Raw genomic sequence first — 13236 nt, 5'->3', positions numbered from 1 at the left:
TGGTACCCAACAGGAGTCTGACCAGTAAGCCTAGCCTAGGGTGGAGAATGGGAGCATAAGGCTGTTGAACTGTATCTTGCATGAGGCACTCTGGTTCCCATTTGAATGCACTGCTTCCTCTCTTCTTAGTGATGGAAGCAGGTGCATCATGGGCATGGTGTCTCATGGAAATGTCCGTTAGGGAGCCAAGCCTGAAGAGAATTGGAGTATGAGACATGTAAATTACAAGTGCCATGAGACACCACAGCACCATTTGAATCAAAATATTTGTTTTTCAGCTGAAGTACATCACAAAAATGTCTGTTTTCTACAGAAATTTCAAGGGGGAGGGGTGGAATTTTGTTTTGTTAAAATGTTCCATTGGGGGTGATGGAGAGGAGGCTGTTTTCTGATCAGCGCGGCCCCCCCCCCGCCCTTTCCCAATAGCCTGTGGACTGTTGTGGTCTCTCATGCCATTTTGCCGCATTGGAAATAAGTCGTCATTCCTGCTCTCTCTCCTCCCTAGCAATTCACTGCATCTCCCCTCGTGACAACTGAGCTTCTTGTGAATCAATTTGTAAAGGTGTTACGAAGGTTAAGAGAACTGAGAGTTTATTTGAGCTGCTATTATCATCATTGGCTGTGGGGTTTTTTGTTTTTTAGTATCAGTTAAATTAATTTACGTTGTGGTCAAGAGGGCTGTACTGGCTCAAATCTCAGGGATTGCCCTCAGCATTTTGTAAAAACAAACGCATGCTTTTGCAGTCTGGTAGCTGGTTTTAATATGTTTGTATTCTTGCTAGTTGAGGCTGTCCGCATGACACATTCTTTAGGGACAAGGCTGTGTTGACACATCGCTATCGCTAAAAGTCTGCACATCAGTTAGGGATGTTACGTAAGCCTGACCATACAGAGACAAGGCTCACGGGTTATGGTTACCCAATAGGGGCTGCAAGAGCCCCCCACCTGCTGTGAGTAGGGAGTTTCTCCAGCCCCATGGGGCCCGCCACAGGCGGGAGGCACTCCAGCATAGCCAGAGCAGCCCTTGTCCGCAGCGGGCCTGGCCTGGGAGTGCTGCAGGCAGGGGTGCTCCAGCCTGGCCACAGCAGCCACTCCAGGCCACCTTCCCGTTTTTTAAATGGTTAACTGGTTAACAGGATTTTACAACCCGAATGTGAAGGCTGTTTCTCAGCATTTTTGCCTACGGAATGCTTCTAGCCCATAGGAGTGGCTTTTGCTTTGTCAAGTACAAAAGCACTCCTGCCAGCAAAGCAGCATTCGTGCTTGCGCTTACCACGGCAAAACATCTGTGGTTAGCTGGGTGTTAAAAACCCCTCAATGGCAAAAGTTTTGTCACTTGCTTGCAAGAGTAGACATATCCTGACACACCTCGTTCTTAAATATCTTTCAGAATGCTTGGACATCCAGCATCCCTGGTACAGATAACTTGTTAATTTTTGTCAGTATGCACATCCCTCTTTATGTACACACACTCATACTCAGCACCAACACTCCCTCTTCAACGGTACCTGGAGTAGGCATCTCCATCTTTTGGGGTAATGACTGGAAAAAGTCACTACATATCTTCACATTCGTATCCATAAAATGGGCATACTGGTACTTGCCCATCACGTGCATGTTGTGAAGTTTAGTATTTAAGTGCTTGATTATTGTTCTTCGTAATCTTCAATTTTACTATATTTCTTTTGACTTTATACCTCATTTCATAATTTAGCGTACTGGTCTACAAAAAATTAGTGTTGGTTTTTGTGCTCTTGGGTGGTTTTCTTTCTTCCATAATACTACTTTGAGCTGACTCTCTGAAATGCTAAGAACCAACTGTATTTGCTCCACAAGTCAGGTATTTTTTTTTAAACTGTAATTTTGGCTTTACACAGAAAACCAAGGTGATGTTTAAACATTTGATTTAAAAGCTTTAGCTTTTACTTATGCTAGACTTTAAGGCAATGGCTACACAAAGCAAGTTTTGTAGATAAAACTTGTGGAGGGTGCACATACAAAATGTGTTTTTTGTCAACAGAAACTGTTGATTTAAAAAAAAAAAGTTGTGTAGAGGATCCCGGGGGCCCTTTTGTCAACAGAGCAGATCAAAAGATCTATCAGCTTTTATGCATAGGTACGATCTGTCAACAGAAGTTTTGACAGAACATCTCTTCCAACAGTAACTTCTGTAGGCGGATGTAGCGTAACTGTAGGCTAAGAATTTATTAGTTCAGGATTTTATAGTGTCTTGACTGTTAATTCATATGCATTGAGTGGAGCAAGTGTAGGTCCCTTTCTTTAGCTACCTTAAGACAGTGAAAAGAGACTAATGACAAATTTATTGGATGCTTTTTCCTGCCCCCCCTCAGAATCAGGAGCAGCTTAGAGAAGAAGATTCAGATTTTATACTGAATGACGGTGACCTCACTCTGACATACGGTGATACAACAATAACTGCTAATGGCTCTTCTGGCTCCCACACTGCTACGACTAGCCTTGATGGCAGGAAAACAAAAAGCAGTTCAGAAGAGGCATTGGAACATGATCTGGGAATGGGAGACAATGAAGTTACAAGCAGGGGCACCCGACTAGTATTTCCCTTGGAAGAAAATGCATGACCTCTGCCTCTGTGAAAATACAACTGTAGCTCCAAGCATGGATCCAGGAAGATGGCAGGCCCCAGTGTTGCGTGAGGTGGGAACTCTTATTGAATTCAACTAATATGGCTGTTTATAGGAGGTTTTACTAAGGTCTGAAGAAACCAACCCTGACTTTTTTTTTTATATCATTCAAGATGCTGACAGAGTGGGATTTTAAATGTCTGCATTAGAGAAATGTGGAAACTGTCATTCACACAAACGTGCAGACTGAATTGAAGTAGAATTAGCATGCTGCAATTCTCTCGCATTCAGTTGCATCACCTTTCTCTAAGAGGTGTGTGAAACTGTTACTCAGCAGAACCAAGCTAATTCCAGGTGGAGTTCCAGCTTGGTTTGGTAGGGACAAAAGCTAAGTTCTTCTGAGATTTAAAGAAACGGATGCATGTCTGCGTGATTTTGGGAGGTCCAGTGTTAAATTGCTTTTCTAGAAACTTGAAACTGTATAAAAGGGACCAGGTGTGTACTAGGAGTACTGGTGCATGAATGGATCGTGCATCTGGGATTTGTTACTTTACAACAAACTGCACTGAATTAATTGAGGAAAAAGTGGGGGGAAGACAACACAACTTCCTCATGGCAACCTATAGCAGGTATAGTTTAGAATAATTCAGTATTTAAATAGGGAGGGCAGTGAGTGTTGTTTAGCACCTTAGCTGTGAACAACTTGAGTGTTACTATTAGTATATCTTCAAGCACATTACAAGAGAGTGTCTAAGACTGAACTGAATCTGACTCAGGCCCTTTAATAGACTCTGATTAAAATAGTTGTTCCCTCAGTAGGTTGTTAAAAATCAGATGAAGGAAGCGTGAAGACTATTTTTGTGCCTGAGATACAGCAGACAGTGATATTACTTGCAGCAAGGACAGAAAACGGTATTGAACATGTATGAATTCAAAAGGTTCCATATTAAAAAGAGAATTATCCCTGGAACCTGTGTTGATTGCCTGTTAGGTGGAATGGTTTGAACTGCAAATCTTTTCACTTAAGAAGAGGAAGGAAATATTTATAAATCATTTGTGGTGGTTATATCTGAAAGAAGGTACTTTATATTCATTCTCTTCCGCAAAGTAATGTGAACTTTTAGTGAGGCGTCGCACAATACATAAAGTGTGCACGTGGTGCTCATGCCATAATCCCATCTTAAATGTGAAAAGAAAAAATGATGCCTATGCCTAGAACTTGGCCCATTTTCCTGTAGACTTGCTTTAACTTACTGCATAAGGCTTTTTAATTCCCAGATCAGTAGGTATTAGCGACCACGGGCATAGTAAAACACATAGTTGCAATTTATTGCCTCCTAAAGAGAAGCTTGGTTTCTGAAAGCATGCTTTAAATTGGTGTAAAATTATACTTTCATGTCTCAAAAGGGTTTAGAAAATGTTATATTTTTTTAAACTGGCATTTTGTAGCCCACTATTAAAGTGTAATATCAGTTTTGCTTAAAAAATGCTTTATTAATCTTGCCATTTCAGTTTGTTCCTTTTCATAATATTATATATGAATAAAAATCTATTGGTTTTTCCCCCTTAAATGACCTGCTCAACTAAACAATGGGCTAATTTTAGAATTACAAGGTCCAGCTTTACAGCAGCATTTAAATGGTCTGATTTCCTTTATTTTGTATAAGTGTTCTGGGTTTTCTCAAAGACAAATTATTGATCTGTGTGAAAGAATCAGATTAATGGCTACGCATCATGGGGCAACACAATAAAGATTTCTAAACCTAAACTTGCCGCTTTGGTGGTGGAATTGGAAAGGTTGTATGCAGTCAATCTGCTCCTTTCTTGAGCAGTTAAGAGATGAAAAGCTCAAGTGTCCTGCTGAGAGCACTTCAAGCAACAGATCATGGTCACATCTACACTAGCAAGTTCTTTCAAAATATTTTTCGAAAGAAGGGACTTTTCCAAAATATCCAGCAGAGCGTCTACACACACAGCATTCTTTCAAACTTGAATCAAAAGAACACGGTGCTCCTTTCAAAAGTGCTCTTCCACTCAATTCAGGAAGCGTGCTCCCTTTCAGAAGCTTTTTTCGAAAGTAAACGTGTAGACGCTTTGTGTGCCTGTTTTTTTGAAACAGCAGTCCCTCATGGAGACTGATTTTTTTCAATCGCTGGCCCATTCTTTCAAAAGAGCAGGGGCTGTGTGGACACTTGTCTTTCAAAAGAGCAGATCGCTCTTCTGCTCAATGTTTTTGTGTGTGGATGCACTCCTTCTAAGGGAGCTCTTTCAGAAGAGATCTTCCAGAAGGGCTTCTTTCAAAAGATCTCTGTAGTGTAGACATAGCCCAGCTAAACCAGTGGAGGGAATACCTGGCCTGTGGTCTGGACCTGGACCCAGACCTGGACCCTGAGGCTCAGTTCTCCCTTCCATGGTATCTGGCCTGTGGTGGGTTGGAGGGTGCAGAGTCCTGAGCCTGATGGGCCAGAGCAGGCAAGTCTGGGTCCAGACTGTGTGGGCTCTGCCGGGGGCAGGGACAGGAAGTGGCTCCAGGCTCCTCCCCAAGTGAGGAGCAGCAGCAGCCTGAGTGACCTGGCCGGAGCTTTCTACCAGTGCTCTGATTGGCCAGTAGGGATTCTGGCCAATCAGAGCAGCAGAGCACAGTGCCAGAGATAAGGAGGTGCAGAGCTATGTGCATCCAGAGGTGCTGCAAAGGTAAGTGACCAGACCCTGTGCCCCCAGAAGGCTCCTGCACCTTCCCCACCAGCCAGACCCCATCTCAAGCCCTTCCAGCGCCTTCCTTACTCCTCCTGCCCAGACCCCACACCTCCACCTTGACTTTTCCCTTCCAGATGCCATACCCGAAACGCTCCACCACTTCCCTTCCAGACCTCGCGCCCTCCTTCCTCCCAGGCTCCCCACCCAGATGCTGCTTCTGCTGTCCCTGGCCTCTGTCACCCTGACCCCTCCCTTCCAGACCACACCCCCAAACCTTCCTGCACCCTTCTTGTTGCCTAGACCCACACCCCCAGCCTGTTCCTACACCCCCTCCTACCCAGACCCACCATTCTCCTACAACCTCCTTCCCACCCAGATCCCACACTCCCAGCCTGCTCCTGCACTCCATTCTGGCCCAGATCACCCACCCCCAGCCCATTCCTGCATCCTCCCTCCTGCCCAGATCCCATGGCCTTCACTGAGTCAGAGACAACATCTGTCTGATTTGTCTACAGGTCAGTGGGCCCAGCCCAAAAGAGGTTCCCCACTTCTGCTGTAAACCGTCTGGCACTCTGCTCCCACAAATGGTCGAGTGGATATGGTTTGCATGAGCACCCAGTATCTCTGCTATTCTAGGGGTTGCTTCTTAAATATTACCATGGAAGAAAGTTTAAGTTATGAAAATGATGTTCGGTATCGGTACCTTTAACTCTTTAGAGCCTGTTGCATTCCACTTGTGGAGCGATAAATCCTAGTTAGGTTAGATGTTTCCTTTTGTAAAAATATTAAATTACTGACCAGTCTCAAGTGATTTAAACCAGTTTTCAGGTTCTAGAAAGCAGAACCCGGCCAGGTCGGATGGACTTGCTTATCTCTGGATTCAGGCAAACCTTTATGTACAATTCAAGACAGGCTAAAAGCTGTCAAGGAACACTATTAGAGAGACCAGGTAGGTGAGATACCTTTTTTGAAACAGCTTCAAAAAGCTGCTTCTCTCTCACTGCCAGAAGTTGGTTCAGTAACAGAGATCTCTCACTCCCCTTGCTTCCGTAATATCCTGGTGCCCACAGGGCTACAACAACATGGCATACAAGGAAAAAACACGTTGACCTAAAACATTTAGGAACACTTACCATTTTATCTCTCAGAAATCCTGTAAGGAAGTGCCAGAAACAGTCTTTCAAAATTACCATTTTGTACGGCAAGACTCACTCCAGGTTTTAGTACCATCCTGTACCAGAATGCTTCCCATAACAGCGTTAAGACTGAGTGCACTTAAAATGCAGTTAAGCACCCTTCTTTCAGGGTTATTATAGATTATCTTTCCTCTTACTGTTTTGTTCCTTGGGCCTTTAAAAACTAACGTAAAAAGTCTTATGCTTTAAAACAGTGGTGGTTCTTTGAGTGGTCCCCATGGGTGCTCCACAGTCGGTGTCGGGCTCGCCCGGCACTGCAGATTGGAAATCTTCCAGCAGTTTCTCCTGGATTGCACATGCGCCTGTGCGTGCCGCCCCCCTGTGCGCCCCCGGCCGCGTGCACGATCCAGTTCCCGCCAGTTCCTTCTCAACCGCCATCGGCTGCAGACGGAATCCACTCAGGCTAAGGCCAGAGTCAGATTACTTAGTGGTTTTTTTCCACGTGTAATTTGTTGTTTTTCAGTTATTAAACAAAAAAAATGTCCCCAGCACTGCTCCAGAGCAGGAGTGGGGCGGGGGTCCCTGGGGGACGCATTCATGTTTTTCGTGGAAGGGCTCCCTACTTTACGCGTTTCCCCCGCAGTGCTTATCCGCAAGGTCTTGCACAAAGCCAGAAGGGAGAGAGCTCGCATGATACTCATAGTCCCGCTTGGGATTGGCAGCAATGGTTTCCCTTGCTTCTACGCATGTCGGACTGCCAACCGCTCCCTCTACCGGTGGCGCCGGACTTACTCCCGCGGGCTCAAGTGTCCATAGTGCACCCGCACCCTTAAGGTCTGCACCTACAAGCATGGCTAATCCATGGCTCAGCTCCTTAAAGAGCACATGTACGGAGGGAGCACAAGAAGTCCTGGAATGTAGCCGAAGGACCTCCACCAGGAGGACTTACAAGCACAAGTGGACTCGTTTCACAGCCTGGTGTTCCGCCAAGCAGTTAGCTCCCCTTGACGTTCCTATACCTGTAATATTAGAATACTTATTGGACCTCAAGAGAGGTGGGCTTTCTCTATCCTCGCTAAAGGTCGACCTCGCCGCTATATCAGCCTTTTTGGCATACAGAGGAAGGGCCCATGGTATTTGCCCATCCTATCGTTACCAGGTTCTTGAAGGGGCTGGTAAACCTGTACCCCCCTCGGAAACCGCTTCCACCATCGTGGAATTTGGGCTTGGTGCTCAGCACGCTATCGGGTCCACCTTTTGAACCATTAGCCACAGTTCCCATACGTCTCCTTACGATAAAAACAACCTTCCTCCTTGCAACTCTGTCAGCCAGCAGGGTGAGTGAGCTTGCAGCAGTGATGGCAACGCCGCACTGCACAGTATTCTCAAAGGAGGCAGTAACCTTAAGGCTGCACCCAGCTTTTGTTCCAAAAAAAAAAAAAAAAAAAAAAAAAAAAAAGTCTCTCCGGAGTCCAATCTTAACGAGCCAATAGTTTTACCCTCGTTTTACCCGAAGCCTCACAGCTCTGGCAAGGAGGCACGCCTGCATCTCCTAAATGTGAGGAGGGCGTTGACCTTCTACACAGGCAGAACTAAGTCCTTCTGGAAAACGGACAGGCTTCTAGTCTCTCTCGCTCCTGGGTCAAAAGGAGAAGGTCTCTCTTCCCGGAGAATCTCAAAGCACATTGTGCCCTGTATAACAATGTGCTTCGAACTTCGAAAGACTCCTTTGCTGGCCCCGCCCAGGGCTCACTCCACCAGGGCGGTGGCGGCATTAACAGACATCTGTAGAGTGGCGACCTGGTCATCCTGTGACACCTTCGCCAAGCATTATGCCCTGCCTTGGGTATTCTGAGAGGATACCCATCTGTCGACAGCAGTCCTCTCGGGGGCAAGCTGCACATAAACCGATTACCCACCTCCTTACTTGGGTTACTGCTGAGTAGCCACCTATTGTGGAGCACCCACGGGGACCACTCAAAGAAGAAAGAGAAGTTACTCACCTGTAGTAACGATGGTTCTTCGAGATGTGTCCCCGTGGGTGCTCCACCACCCACCCATCCTCCCCGCTTCGGATCTCTGTCTAGTGTTTTTCAGGAGTATCCGAGGCGGTTGGTCAAGGAACTGGTGGGGACCGGATCGTGCACGCGGCCGGGGGCGCGCAGGGGGCGGCGCGTGCCGGCGCATGCGTGATCCAGGAGAAACTGCCGGAAGATTTCCGATCTGCAGCGCCGGGCGAGCCCAACACCTATTGTGGAGCACCCACGGGGACACATCTCGAAGAACCATCGTTACTACAGGTGAGTAACTTCTTTCTCAACCTGTGTACAGAGGTTCTCCCAGAGGGTACATCAACTGTTCTAGGTATTTGCCTAGTTTTACAACAGGCCACATAAAAGCACTAGCCAAGTCAGTACAAACCAAATTGGCATGCAGGCAATTACTTGTTTGTACTGCTGTATGCAGTAAACTCTTTCATATCTGGCAGCCTTGGGACCAGGAGGTTTCTGGATAGTCACGCATGCTGGATAATAGACAAGCCTACCTAGCAATGCATAACACTAAAGAAGAACAAGATTAGATATTAAGAAACAAACAAATGTTTGCAGAGTTCTTAATTTACCAACCACAGTAGTATTGTATACTGCAAACTTGTACTGTACTTGCTGTATTAATTTGTATTTACTTTCACTAGACTGTACTTATGGCAAACATAAATAAAATTATGCTGGATATGAAAGTTTACTGTACATGGTATGTTGAAATAAGCACAATATTTATATTCCATTTGATTTCATTTTATATGGCAAACATGGGAAAGTAAACCATTTTTTTCTGACATAGTGTGCTGTGACACTCTTATATTTTTGTGTCCGACTTTTGTAAGCAAGTAGTTTAAGTGAGGAGAAACTTGGAGTACACAAGACAAATCAGCTTTCCATACAATAGTTTGAGTCCCACTGCTTTGAAATAATAAAATGAACATGGTTCTTTAACTTTCAGTTTTGATTTCAAGCTCTCTTCTCTAATTCAGAATGAATCAGAGCTACACGAGCTAACAGCACCCACCACTTCTTACTATGGAACTCCTTAACTGTTACGGAAGCTTAACCTTTAAGATTTCTTTACTGAACTTGTGAGAAACATTTAATCTTCCGCGTGGCATTTTTTGCATTTTCAGCTAGTGCTTGATTTTTTTTTCCTTCTTTTGTAGTTCATGTTCTCCAGCTTCTTCCCAATTAACCTGCTACTGCAACATTGCTCTAAATGTGGAAATTCTTTTCATTAATTTGCTTTTAACTTCATGCCAGAATTGATGATGTCATTAGGATAAAGCTTTACTTAGACCTACAAATAGATGTATTAACAAAATTATGGAAAGTTACCAAAAATGCTGTATTTTTTCCCACCTAAAGTTTGCTCTGACTATTTAAATGGAAATCACAGTTTAGGATTGTGATGAGCAATTATCCTGACTAGCAGAATATATTCGTATCACAGTGAAATTTGAGAGAGTCTTCCTGCTAACAGGTATGAGTTACAGTTTCAGATCATCTACAATAGGTAATACACTTCATTGGCTCGTATCAGGCTTTGCGTTATGCCTTCATATCAGTACTTAGTGTGTTAAATATTGAATTGCCCTTAACACCTTAACTATGGCTTACACAAAGGCTGTGTCTACACTTGCATTCCTCTTTCAAAAGATTAATGCAAATGTGGGAAACTGAAAATGCAAACGAGGCGCTGATTTACATATCTCATGCTTCACTTGTATAATCTTTTTTTCAGAAGAGATTGTTTCGAAAGAAAAAAAAAGCAGCGTCAATGGGTTTCCTTTGAAAATAAACCCCATCTTCGACAGAACCCTTCTTCCTGAAGCAAAATAGGAAAAAGTTCTTTCAAAGATGGGGTTTATTTTCAAACGAGCCCCAGCTATGCCGCTTTTTTTTCCTTTCGAAAGAATCTTTTCTGAAAAGAGATTATGCAAATGAAGCACAAGACAGTTAAATCAGCACCTCTTCTGCATTTCCAATTTCCCTCATTTGCATTCCTCTTTTGAAAGAGGAATGCAAGTGTAAACACAGCCAACGTGCGTGCACCTGTAGTTCAAAGAATGGCCTATGGAATTTACGTTAACAGTTTGATTAGAAAAGTGCTTCACCTTTCCAGCCATTAAAACACAATTATTATTAGTACTTTGAGTCAGCATGACCTTTGGCCCAAACAAGACCAAGAAAGTTAAGACTGTACTGGTTTCTAGGACTCCACAGAAGCTAATGTACCAGATGTGTTTGCAAAACTGTTTTGCAGCCACTAAAGATCCCATATAAAAATCTTTAACTTTGACTTAAACCTGAAAAAGCCTCTGTGGTACAACTTCCATATCATAGTACCTGACCAATTTCAGAACATAGCTAACTTTTGCTGGGTGTTTTTACCTATCTGCTGGAAAATTTAAGGAAGTGCATGTGGAAGGAAGTTTTTAAAAAAAAAAAAAAAAAAAAAAAAAAAAAACCTCAAACTTCTACTTTTAGTATGATTACACTTGTTTCTTTGCCCTGTTCAGAGCAGATGTGAAACTAACTTGCTGTGACACTCCTATACAAAAAATGTGTTCTACTGCTCTTGTACAACTACTTACGTAATCTTATGTATGTCACTTACCCCTGGTTCTGAGGCCTATCGCTGACACGCAGCTAAAACCTGTTGAGATCACTAAAGTTGCAAACAGAAACTCTGAGGTTATGTCTACACAGCAGTGTTATTTCAAAATCATCCATTTGGGAACAGCTATTCTGAAATAATTTATTTTGAAATTACACAGCCACACAATGCATTTTGAAATAGTGCCCAGCTACTTCAAAATAGCATGTCCACACGCAGATTTTGAAATAGTGTTATAACATGTCTTAACAGCACCTATTTTGAAAGAGCTGTTTCAAAATAGACATTATTCCTCCTGCAGTGAGGTTTACAAAACTTGAAATAACGCACCTATTTTGATTGGATTTCATAGCGTAATTGTTGGCAAAGTGATTTGCCCCCTACGGTCCTCGTATCAATCGTGATACAGAAGTCCAGCCCTGGCCCAATTTAAAGTCCCTTTTACACAGGATGGGGGTGCTACAGATTTTTTGTTTTGTTTTTGTTTTTCAAAGAAGTGATCAGAAATTTGAACAGTGAAAAATGTATTTTGCACCAACTTCAGTCTTTCAAACAGCTGTACCATTTTGGTGAAATTTGCCAGAGAGATGCCCAGCATGGAACATTTTAGCCTAAATGGGTACTGCTGGGCAAAGACAGCAATTGAAACAAGTCTTATGGGAGCTGCTAGGTAACCTTGATAGGTAATGCTAGCAGCTCTACCTATAGTAACTACCAGGCCCAGGCTACATCTACCCTAGCCCCTTCCTTTTGGAAGGGGCGTGGTAATACGTGAGTTGGGAAGATGCTAATGAGGCGCTTCCATAAATATGCAGCGCTTCATTAGCATCATGGTGGCCATAGCGATTCGAAAGTGCCACTTTGGAATCCTGCCTTGCCTGTGTAGATGGGGGCCTTTCGAAGGGATGCCCCAGACTTCGAAAGCCCCTTCTTCCTAAAACTAAATAGGAAGAAGGGGCTTTCAAAGTCCAGGGCATCCTTTCAAAAGGCCCCTAGCTACATGGGTGGTGCATGATTTCAAAAGCGGCACTTTAGAATCGTGTGGCTGCTATTATGCTAATGAAGTGCATGCTCATTAGCATCTTCCCAACTTGATCATTACCATGCCCTCCTGAAAAGAAGGGGCTAGTGTAGACATAGCCCCAGTGCTGAAAAGTCTCTCCTGCATATAGTTCTACTTAAACTGAGCGGGGCTCTTTGTAAGTAGGGCTTACAAAGCAAAAGCACTAACCTGCAATCCTTCTTCAGACACAACCAACCACTCCTCTGATCATTAAATATTCAGCATCTTGCATACAGAATGTGATTCTGAACAGTAAACCAAGAATACCTCCATCAGTCGAATGCCTTTCAGAGAGTGGTGCGGTGTTTGCCTTTTTTGCACTTGATGTTGTAACTCACCACTAATTTGTTCCAACTCAGTTTTGGGAAAATCCCTGCTTCTGTAATTTAAAATCAACAAATGTAACGCATAAGAAATTAAGCTTGCACGCTAGGAACTAGGCATATCAGAGTGAAAACAGTACTCAGGGACACAGCTACCAGCCATTTACTGTCTGTCTATTCAGCTCACAGGCCAGGGAGCCTCAATGGAATGTGAGTAGTAGGAGAAATATCCTTCCTGTGCATGTACCAAAAAAATCCCACGGAATCAAGTGACAGTTACAAAAGATCCAGTTGAAACTACAGGAGAGTGAAGTGGACCAGAACAGCTCAGTAACAAGAACACAATTATTCTCCTATATCCTGTGTGCATTGTACAGCTTGCCAACATTGAGAAAGAGAATTGGTTTTGGTAGTGGAAAGTACTGTTTTAGTAAGACAGGTTTGCAGTATGATGGAAGAAAGACCTTAAGGTTCCATCTGATAAAAATCCAAATGCTTCTGTAGTGATTTCTTATGTTTTAAAAATACGCCTGTGTACCAAAACGAGGAAAATGTGAAAGAAACAGTTATGTTCTACTTAGTGCTGAAGTCTACAATTCAGCAGAATTCCCCTTGAACTTCAGTACTTTTTTGGCCAGGGGAAGGACGGCATCACCCAATCTGGGGAAAATGTGAGAAATTTATTTTTAGTAGTGACTCTTCCTCTTCCACCACTTGTAAGAAATAAAATGGGGGGGCGGGGGAGG

The 13236-nt window shown here is 43.6% G+C and overlaps 1 protein-coding gene across 1 annotated transcript in view; it reads left to right on the top strand.

The window, feature by feature from the left end:
* SLC9A7 (solute carrier family 9 member A7) overlaps positions 1 to 4360 on the top strand; it is a 116958-nt gene extending 112598 nt beyond the window's left edge. The window contains exon 17 of the mRNA XM_074983303.1: positions 2352 to 4360. Coding sequence (XP_074839404.1) covers positions 2352 to 2600 — 249 coding nt within the window. The 3' untranslated portion in view covers positions 2601 to 4360. The remainder of the gene's footprint in view (positions 1 to 2351) is intronic.
* Positions 4361 to 13236: the final 8876 nt, after the last annotated feature.

Source organism: Carettochelys insculpta, chromosome 1 (assembly GCF_033958435.1).
Source record: "Carettochelys insculpta isolate YL-2023 chromosome 1, ASM3395843v1, whole genome shotgun sequence".
NCBI classification, from domain to species: domain Eukaryota; kingdom Metazoa; phylum Chordata; order Testudines; family Carettochelyidae; genus Carettochelys; species Carettochelys insculpta.
This window is presented reverse-complemented; position numbering and strand designations above follow the sequence as displayed.